The 10760-nt window shown below is 49.7% G+C and overlaps 1 protein-coding gene across 1 annotated transcript; it reads right to left on the reverse strand.

The window, feature by feature from the left end:
* Positions 1 to 2235: 2235 nt before the first annotated feature.
* LOC307060372 (apolipoprotein L3-like) lies at positions 2236 to 4532 on the reverse strand (the record flags this gene model as incomplete). Its single annotated transcript, XM_079714896.1, has 3 exons — positions 2236 to 2483; positions 2868 to 3304; positions 4450 to 4532. 3 exons carry the CDS (start codon positions 4530 to 4532, stop codon positions 2236 to 2238), a joined length of 768 nt encoding a protein of 255 aa, XP_079571022.1.
* Positions 4533 to 10760: the final 6228 nt, after the last annotated feature.

Below are 10760 nucleotides of genomic sequence, written 5' to 3' on the forward strand. Positions count from 1 at the left end.
GATAAAGGTGTTCTTGGTGTAGAAAATGCAGCCCATTTCTTCCCACCCCATAGATTACACCCTGACCTAACCTTTTTATATGTTATAATTATGCTTACTTTTGCTTCTTTTTAGGGTTTGCTGAAGATGGCGGTATATAGACTAGAGTAGCAAGGGTTGGTGAGGTTTATTGGGGTTTATGGATTAGAGAACAGGCTCCTCTAGAGGGGTGTGAAGCACCGCCAAGTCCTTTGAGTTTTAAGCTGTTGCTAGTAGTACTCTGGCGAATAGTCTAGTTCTTATGATTATTTGGGTTTAGGGCTAAGCATAGCGGGTTATCTAATACCAGTTTGGGTCTTAGCTATCGTGTGATCAGAATATATTAAAGTCACTTTCGTAGTTTACTTTTGTTTTAATTATGGCTTTTTACAGCTTAATTAAGGTTTAACTTTATCTTGTATGGTTCTTTAACACGCTTTACGCCGTAGTTCTATTAATTCGGGTCAATCATATGACCGCGGTGGCTGGCACGAAATTTACCAACCCTAATTAACATGGCTTAGTCACACTTTCGTTTATGGCTCAGTTTTTATCACTGCTGTCTCCCGTGGGGACGTGGCTGAACAAGGCGTTGTGAGCTGCTGGTGTGGCATGTTTGACACCTGCTCCTTTTTTTTTTTTTTTTTTGCGGTACGTGGGCCTTTCACTGTTGTGGCCTCTTCCGTTGTGGAGCACAGGCTCCGGACGCGCAGGCTCAGCGGCCATGGCTCACGGGGCCCAGGTGCTCTGCGGAATGTGGGATCCTCCCGGACCGGGGCACGAACCCGTGTCCCCTGCATCGGCAGGCGGACTCTCAACCACTGTGCCACCAGGGAAGCCCAGACACCTGCTCCTTTTAATCTTAGTGATTTAGGGGGCATTCTCACCGGGGTGAGGATACCTGCATGTGTAATTCTATTAAAAACTAATAGAAAGGCTGGGACCAAACCTTGATGTTCATGGGGCTAGTGGGCCCATCTAGATATTTTCAGTGTCTTGCTTTATGAGATGTTCAAGCAACATTAACTTGCTGCACATAGGTGATGTTTGTATGGTTATATTACATGGCTTATGTCAGATTTAGTATTAGATTTTTGATAATATGGTTGGCGAATCTAGGGGGATGTCTGTCTATATGGGTGGTGAATATCTAAGTAGTTCATTTGTATGATAGGAAGGGGGCTGAGTTTAATTCATTGGGATATATAACTGTTCTAAGCCATGGGGGAAATAGTAAAGTGCTATGTCCCGTAGCCATTAACTGATTGTACAACGCAGGTTGTTCTTGCCAAGTAACAAATACGTCCAAGTCCAGCTACAATTTGCTTGACTGTGTTAAGACCTTTTAAAGTCATAGCTGAGTCTAAGCACTTTCCCCCCCCAAAAATAAAAAATACCAAATGTATGAAATCAGTTATGTGTGAGCATGGGCTGATTAGTCATTAACCCATTGAGATGTCTTATTTAATGGGAAAGAGTGGGCGATTTGGGCTTCCCTGGTGGTGCAGTGGTTGAGAGTCCGCCTGCCGATGCAGGGGACACGGGTTCGTGCCCCGGTCTGGGAAGATCCCACATGCCGTGGAGCAGCTGGGCCCGTGAGCCATGGCCGCTGAGCCGGAGCCTGTGCTCCGCAACGGGAGAGGCCACAACAGTGAGAGGCCTGCAAAACAAACAAACAAACAAACAAACAAAAAGAAATCACTGCCTAATTAAGATAAACCTGCTGGAATCAAAGGTGAGTTGATACTCGAAAAGTAGGGCTAGAGACCACCACCAGAGACATCAAACCCTGGGGAGGGGTGAGAGAGGAGCCCCTGCTACTTCTCCTGGATCCCAGCCATCCTAACTCTTTGGCTTTTTCCCACGTTCAACCCTTTCATATTCCTGGCCTCTTGTTGCTAGTTCCCCCTCCCTCTCCCTTTATTCTGCCCCCAGTGTCTACTTTAGTGCAAAATAAGTGGCTTCTCTCCTCCCCTCACTCTCTAGGCCCCTTTCCTCCCTTCGTCCAGGCTCCACGCTCCTTCCTTCTCTCTCCCCCATCTGCCACCTGCATTTATCCCTCCCCTGCTGTGCTCAGCTACAGAAATGCCAAATTCCTAACACCTAGCTACATCTATGTTATCTGCCTTCCTTTTCCCTCTAACAAGGCGCCTCCGTGCCTTGGCCCCGCAAGTGTCCCTGGTCCCTGCACAGCTCGGGGCGTGGCGGAGTCCAGCCCTACTGCAGACGCTCATAGATGCGGGTGAGCACCTCCAACTTCTTCTCCAGCTCCCGGGCCTGCTGCCTCAACCTTTCAGCCGAATCCGTCTTTGCCCTTTCATGCAAGTGCTTTGCCTCTTTCACCAGGAGGGCCACTTCCATCAGAAGGGAGACACCTGCAGTGCCCGCACCCACAATCCGGGCTCCTTTGGTCATTGCCAGAGCCGTGCCTTTGAAAGTAACCTCTTCCTGCTGGCTGCTTTGGACTGAGATTATTCCACTGCTGATGAAGACGTTTGCATCGGCTGCTAAGCCAGGGTTGCTTTTTTTTTTTTTTTTTTTTTTTTTTGTGGTACGCGGACCTCTCACCGTTGTGGCCTCTCCCATTGCGGAGCACAGGCTCCGGACGCGCAGGCTCAGCGGCCATGGCTCACGGGCCCAGCCGCTCCGCGGCATGTGGGATCTTCCCGGACCGGGGCACGAACCCGCGTCCCCTGCATCGGCAGGCGGACTCTCAACCACTGCGCCACCAGGGAAGCCCCAGGGTTGCTTTTGACCGTCTCCATGGCACGGATATTCATTTCAATGCGTTGCACAGCTTCTGTGAATTTCTTTGTTGTGCTAACAGTTTGGGGGCTCATCTTAAGTACCTCCAGGAACGCCAGTTGACATCAGGCGACTGACTTCGGGTTTTGCTGACAACGTGCTGATGAGTTCCACGATGCTGGTGGACACACTGGTCACAGCAGCTGCTGCTCCCAGCCCTAACACAGTGGCCGAGAGTGCCAGACTCGCCCCCGCTATCATGGGTGCCAAAGCCAGGCCAAGGTTGGTCAGACCACCAGACACAGCGCCAGTAGAGTTGGCCACAATGTTGGAGATGGTGCAGTCCCTGTGGACCTTGTCAACCTTGTCTGCGAGTGCGTGGAGCTTTCCTATGAGCTCCTCTAGCTCCCATTTTACCCAAGGAAACCTGTTCAAAAACCTCTTCCTGTCCAGCTGGTCTTTTTGGAGCGTGACTTGGTGCTCCACGGCCAAGTCTGTTTTCAGCTCACTCAGATATTGATACAGTGCCTCTGAGTCTTCCCTGTAACAATGAAGGTCAAGGGATTAGAAAGACAGTTTGCTTGTCCATAAAATAGGCTCAACAAGATCTATTCTGTAAATCACAGAGGTTTTGTTATAAATCAAATAGAAAAGAATTTCACAAATGTAAATTTTTCTCTTTCAACATTAAACACAAATTTTTGTATATTGTAGATGCTCCATATACTTATTCAATCGTGGAATAACTAAGCAAAAGTCATCTTAGGATACTTTTAACTTAAGATAGGTATTTGAGGGAATTCCCTGATGGCCCAGTGGTTAGGACTCTGCGCTCCCACTGCAGGGGGCACAGGTTCAATCCCTGGTTGGGGAAGTAGGATGCCACAACATACATGGCAAGGCCAAAAAAAAAATGGTATTTGATAAAGACGCTTCAGAGGCAGGTCAACACAATCACTTCCAAAGAGTAGGCAGAGTGGGAACTACACAGAGAAGCACAGAGAAGTGGGATTGGAGCAGAAAAACCTTCATTCAGAGAACCTTAGTGTGGAGTGAGGAGTCAACCTGCTCTTTGCCCTTGGCTACTGGGAAGTCGTCCCTGAGCCCCTAGAATATTCTGGCTGATAGGAGAGTCCTCGTCTGCCTGGGCCTTTGGCCACTGGACAGTCTAACAGGGTGACATGTGATGGGGCCTCTGGGTCACGTGGTATCACATCTGACCTCTGGAGGAGCTGGACACTAGGGCATCAGTCTGACCTCCGGGCGGGCAGGAGACAACAGGTCAGCTGTGCGGGCAGCAAGTGACTGAGCCCAAATAAAACTCCATACACTGAGGGTCCTGTTGGAAAAGGTTCTCTCCTTGGTCAAGTTTTAGTCAGGCTCTTCTGAGCCCTCTTCTCCGATAGGCCTCAACCTCCGCGTTTGGTGTCCTGTCCTTGACGGCCTGTATTGCCCAGCCTCAGCAAAAATTCGTCCAAGTCAATTTAGTGAGAAGCCTTCCCACTGTTTAGATCTTATCATGTTTGATATCTGATCAAACTCCTCATCTCCCACCTTTGATGCATGTGTCCTTTACTTGCTTTTAGCAAGAATCCTGTTAGCAAATTTCAACAAGAATCCCCCTGCCCTCGATGTCTCCTCTCAGTGATTTTCCATCCCACGTTCCTCACTCTGATCATTGGCTACAAATCCCCATCATCTTTGCTGTATTCGGACTTGCGCCCATCTGCCTCCTCTGCTGCGATGGTCTTCACACCTATCACGATCATCCTACAGAGAGCCTTCCTTATCGTTTTAACAAGAGTCAGAATATATTTCTTTAAACAGGGTGAACGCCCCTGGCGGGCAGCGCTCCGTGTGCCCTGCCACACACTGAATCCAGGACAGGGACACGTCCTGAGGACAATGGAAGCTTTCTGTGTGAAACCCGCCCAGACTCTGCCCTGTGGCTGATGAGAACCGGCATCCTTCCCTGTAATAAAACGTAACTGGGGTCGTGACTGTTTTCAGGGAGTTCTGTGCCTCCTTCTAGGGAATTCTCATACCTGGTGGTAGCTTTGGGGATCTCCCAAATTTGTCATTGGGGTCAAATGTAAGGACAGTCCTGGGGACCGTGCCCTCAGCCTCTGCAGACTGGCTAATTCTGTGTACTTAGAGGTTTTTTAAACCTAAAATCAGAGCTAGAAGGAAACTTAACGATCATTTTGCCTGGCATCTGCTTTCCTTCAAGCCTGATGCCCTTGGTCTTCCCAGCTGAAGGTCACTAGGTCCATCCACTGCCCCAGTTGACTGGGAAGCAGGTGATCTGCTATTAACCCTGCTTCCCCTTGGACTCTCTAGCCCGCCTCACTGATTCCTGACCCATCACCCAGCACCCCCGACTTCTCAGGGGTCACCAGCCTAACTCATACCTTAGTTGGTGACAACTTCACACGCCTGCACACCAAGGCCATGTGCAACTTTATGGAACCTCTCAAAGATTCAAGAGACTTTAAGAAACATCCATATGAACTGCTAAGCCTGAAGAGACCTGCATTTGCACAAGCTGGTGGAGGAAGACTTTTCCTCTTTGGTGGGGACTTGTGAAGCCTCGTCAGAATCCCTCAAATCACACAAAATTGGCAGCCACTTGTTGTGATGCTGGAGGTCTCACTAAGCCACACGGCCTTCCCACTGGTCAGGGCTACTCTATGTAGATGGGAAGAGGGTCCCAGATGGCAGTGGAGAACCCCAGGTCCCAGGCAGGGTGTGGAGGACACAGTCACCCAGGGCCCTCTATGCTCAGCATGAGGGGATCAAGTCAGGGAGGGAAGAAATTCCCCTCTGCCACTCATAGGACCTCTGCTAGGGCCACAGCCCCTTCAGTTTTGTGTCCTAGGGACCCACTCGCCTCACTCTAGTCCTGGCTCTGCTGCCCAAGCCTTCCTACCAGTCCTCCAACCTGGACCCCTCTGCCCCATCCTGACCCCTGGGTCTGACCCTGGTCCAGGCCTCCCTGGGCCTTTGGATGAGATGATTGCACTTGGTTCCCCATCTGTGACCCTGCAGTTCACTCTAAGGCCATCACCACAATCCATCAGATTGAATTGCTATTCCCATTGGACACATGACAAATCTGAGACTCCAAGTCTTAAGCTCAGAGCCCCAGAGCTGGGCAGGGATAGAGCCAGGATCCAACCCAGCTCCATCCAATTCCACTCCAGCCTCTCTGCCTTATGGGCCAGCAGGATCCTGCAGTGTCGGTACAATTCCTAAGATGGAGATTAAAAGCGCTTCAGCCAGGGGCTTCCCCGGTGGCGCAGTGGTTGAGAGTCCGCCTGCCGATGCAGGGGACATGGGTTCGTTACCCGGTCTGGGAAGATCCCACATGCCACGGAGCAGCTGGGCCCGTGAGCCATGGCCGCTGAACCTGCACGTCCGGAGCCTGTGCTGCGCAACGGGAGAGGCCACAACAGTGAGAGGCCCGCGTATCGCAAAAAAAAAAAAAAAAAAAGGGCTCTAGCCAGAATCCCCAGCAACACAAACTGATGGTGTCAGGATTTTCTGACTTGTCCCAAAGGAAGTCCTACTTGGTTCTCATCTACAGGAAGAAGACCCTTGGCTTCTGTCTCCTCCCAACAGCTTTTGAGAGTTAACATTAGGAACCTGGGCCACAGCAGTGAAAGCTCCGAATCCTAACAACTAAACCACCAGGAAATTCCCTTTAGACACTGTTTTTCAAAGCAGTTGTCTAAATAGTGGTGGCACAGCGTTGGATGTTGGACATCCAACACCTGAGGTGTTGGATCCTCAGGTTCCCTGAAATAGAATACTCTGGACCTCAATGGCCACCTTTATTCACATAGGGAAAGGATTTTTCCATTTGGAGGTGAACCTGTTGGAGTCACAGGCTCCGGAGAAAAACGGAGGAAGCTATAGGAAGAGACAAACCAAAACCGGATAGAACCAGCTGGAACCAAGGTGGCAAGGTATCTGACCTCACCAGACCCTCAGTCTCATTCTAGGCTGATTTTACTACATTAGCTACTAGATGACACACCTATGGATGACCATGACCAGAAGATGCAGACCAAAAAGGATAAAAAGGGCGTGGCACCCTGTTTCCAGGAAAGCCTGACCCCTTCCCTGGTAGATGAACACTCTGCCTCCCTGTCATTAGCCTCAATCCTCTTCCCGCTGTCTTTACTCTTTAAAATCAAATCCCTCTCACCATGTGGGTGAGAAGTTGATCTGTGAATTAAGTTCCCACTTCTCCATTCTTTGGCCACTGAAGAAAACTTGGTCTGCATGGATCTCAGCTTTGGTTTTGGTTGTTTTTGGCTGCAGAAACCTGAACTAACATCATCTCTTCTGTACTTTCTTTTAATTCTTGTGCTTATATCAATAACAAGTGAGACTGAAAATAACCTCCTAAAAAGAAGAGCCTTTGCAGTCTATTTATTACCCTGCTTTTGTAAATCAGAAAAGAACAGCATATCTCCCCTAAGACTTAAGGAAGAAGCTCCAGCTCCACCTTCAGCTCCCAAAGCTGAAATTCTACAGAAACGATTCCCTGAACAATTGACTTATGGGACATTAACACTATCTTTAAGTACTCTATAAGCATTAAAAAATGACATCATAAAAACTGAAAATAAAATAAAATAAAGTTAACATTAATTGAGCACATACTATGTTCAGCCATCATGTGAAGCACTTTGCATGCATGATCTCAGTTTCCTCACAATAAAACTGAACAGATGAAGAAACTAAGGCAGAGAGTAGTTCAGTAACTTGTGCAAGGTCATAACATGCCCCTTCCTTGCAGGTTTCATCTCTTCCCAACCTGAGGCTGTTCACTGACAAGGAGGAAACATTCCCAATGGAAACTTGAGAAGGAACATCCTTGACCCCAACCATAGGATCCTGCCTGAAGGAGGTGTGTCTGCCAGGAGGAAACGAGCCTGGGGCAGGGGGATGTGGGTGATATTCCTGGTGCATCCATGCAGGTTACCTGGAGAAAGCAGCCTTAGTCTCAATTCTCTTCAGGACTTTAGTCAGCAGGAGTAGCACTTCCTCTCTGCTCATTACGTCCCAGAGACACTTGATGACGTCCTCAAAAAAGCTCTCAACATCTAGATGAAAAGAAAAAGGAATAAGATGAGAAGAATTTGTGGTGTAACATAAATGGTATTGAGTGTAAAGGGGTTAAAATTCATCTTCCTGAGCAGCCGTCACCTGGGGTACTGTTGGTGGAGTTACCTGCTGTTATGGATGGAACTGTTTCTCTCCCACCGTCGAATCCGTAGGTTGAAGCCCTGACCCCCCCCCAGGTAGGTGACTGTATTTGAAGATAGGGCCTTTAAGGAGGTAATTACGGTGAAATGAGGTCATAGGTGTGGGGCCCTAATCCAATAAGCGTCCTGTACTTATTAGAAGAGAAGAGACACCAGAGTCTCTCTCTCTCTCTCTCTTTCTCTCTCTCTCTCTCCCTCCCCACTCCCCACCCTCCTTACAGAGGACAGGCCATGTGAGGACAGAGCTAGAAGGCAGTTGTGATTTGCAAGCCAGGAGGAGAGGTCTCACCAGAACCCAACCCAGCCAGTTCCTTGATCTTGGACTTCCAGCCTCCAGAACTAATTATCTACTCCTGGGATTTAGATGTCTTTGGGAATCTAAAATTTTAAACCTTTAGAAAGAGAATGAAGACAGGGCACATATGGTTTATTAGTTACCATTTCCAGCAGAGTCTGAAAAGCACCCGATAAATGAATGTTTTCATGTTTTGGCAGTGAAACAAACAAATATTCACATTAAATGGGAAAAAGACTGTAATGACTATAAATAGTCTCAGGTCCGTACAGGGCAAGAGTACTGCCCAGATGAGTTACCAAAAACGTGTGTGTGTTTCAGAAATTTGGAGGTGATAGAATTGCTGATAAGAGACTGGCGACTAGTGTGTATATATGTGTGGGCTGGGACTTGATGTAAAATGGGTTTCCTCTATATCCACACGAAGAGGCATTATTCTTATATCACAGTGAGACTGTGATACTCAGTGAGACTCAGACAGGATAAGGGACCACCCAAGGCCCGCAAGCAGAAAGGTCAGAGGTTGAATCCAAGGCCAACCATCAAGACAATTCTTTGAAGCCTCCTTGTATTTAAAAAACTGTGATTTCTTCATTCTACTCTGTAGTATACTATGGGGTTTCTTTGCAACTAATGTCTGTAGTGTACACAGAAGTAGAAATATAATGTTGTATACACGAAACTTATACAATGTTATAACCCGATGTTACCTCAATTAAAAAAAAAGTTTCAGGGCTTCTCTGGTGGCGCAGTGGTTGAGAGTCCACCTGCCGATGCAGGGGACACGGGTTCGTGCCCCGGTCTGGGAAGATCCCACATGCCGTGGAGCGGCTGGGCCCATGAGCCATGGCCGCTGAGCCTGCGCATCCGGAGCTTGTGCTCCGCAACGGGAGAGGCCACAGCAGTGAGAGGCCCGCGTACCACAAAAAAAAAAAAAAAAAAAAAAAAGTTTCAGACCACACGCCACTGTGTAAAACTACCATGGGAGGGAGAGGATTCCTCCTGCTAATCACAGACACTCCAGGCTGGGCAGCGGAGGGCGATTCCTCAGGTGGGGGAGGGGTGGGACCCCTGGTTCTGATCCTATGATCAATCCCCATCACCTCTCTCTCCTCCAGGCTGGTCCCAGAGGACCCAGTTCCCCACTGGCTCCACTGGACCCAAGCTGAACTGTTGATAAACAGGAGGTCACCTTGTTCCGGAGGAGAGTTGATCCTCAGGAATTCACCAGCCCAGCCCTCCCTCAAGGATCCCAGTCTGCTGGGATGGCGGCTCCTGGCTTCTAATCTGTTCTCCCCTCCCTTATCCTTCAGCTTGACTAATTTGCTCTCCAGGGTGAGGGCGGCCCCAGGGAGGAAGTGATTTGGTCGCTGAGCAACGCAGTGATGGGGGAGAAGCAATCCTGAGGAAACGAAACTCAAGGAAACGCAGTGCTCCTGTGGGGGTGTGGTGATTGTTTAGGTTTTCCTTTTTCCCCCTTCACTAAGGGAGAAAGAAACCCAAGGCTTACGTGGAGGGAACCCACAGCACTAAATCTGTGCATTGATTGGATGGGGGTGGGTGGGGGAAATAACTGAGCACCCACGTCTCTGCAGGGGTATTGAGATCCATAGAACCAGTACCTGCCTGAGGCAGTTACACCTGGTAAGCAGGTACCCTGACAGAGCTGCCGGCAGTTGGGGGTGGGGGGGTGGGGTGAGAAGTCTGGGGGATGGGAGGTTTCAACTTGAAACTAACAAATTCCAGGTAGAGGGGACAGCAACCACACTTAGGCAGGACCTGCTGTGTGGCAGGCATTGGCCCACGCCACGAACACACATTATATTTGAACCTCTAAACAACATAGGGAAATATTATTCTCATTTTACAGGTGAGGTCAGGTAAGGTGCTCCAGGTCACACAGGTGGGAGGTGGCAAAGGCCAGGCTGGGGCTCAGTTCAGGGTCCACTGAGCCTCCCAGAGCGGCTGGGCTGGCAGCAGGGCGAGAGCTGAAGGCAACAGCCTCTGTGGTAACGCCCCAGGGTCTGGGAGCAGGGGGGTGCTGGGACAAAGGGAGAGTCCAGGAGAAGCCTCCAGGGATGCTGGCGGACCTCCTCTCCCCGCCCCACCCAGCCTCGGGGATTCTCATCTGCTGCCCCCGCTGCCCATGGGCTGTCCTGTCCTCACTTTTGAGGCACTTGCTGGATGGCGGTGCAGGGCTAGGGGGTGAGGAAGTGAGCATCTTGGTCCTGGCTCCCTGAGGGGGGGGCCGGGAAGGAGGTTGTGGGGACAGATCCCTGGGTTTGGGGAGCTCCTCTTGGCCCCTCTTGGGGGCTCGCGGATGCTTATCCATCCCGTTTTTGGTTCTTGATTCCTCTGTTGGTTAACTCAGCCTGGAGGCACCACCCTCAGTTCTAGGTCACAAGTAGGAACCAGCCAGAGAAGAA

The sequence above is a fragment of the Hyperoodon ampullatus genome (assembly GCF_949752795.1).
Source record: "Hyperoodon ampullatus genome assembly, chromosome: 11".
Lineage (NCBI taxonomy): Eukaryota > Metazoa > Chordata > Mammalia > Artiodactyla > Ziphiidae > Hyperoodon > Hyperoodon ampullatus.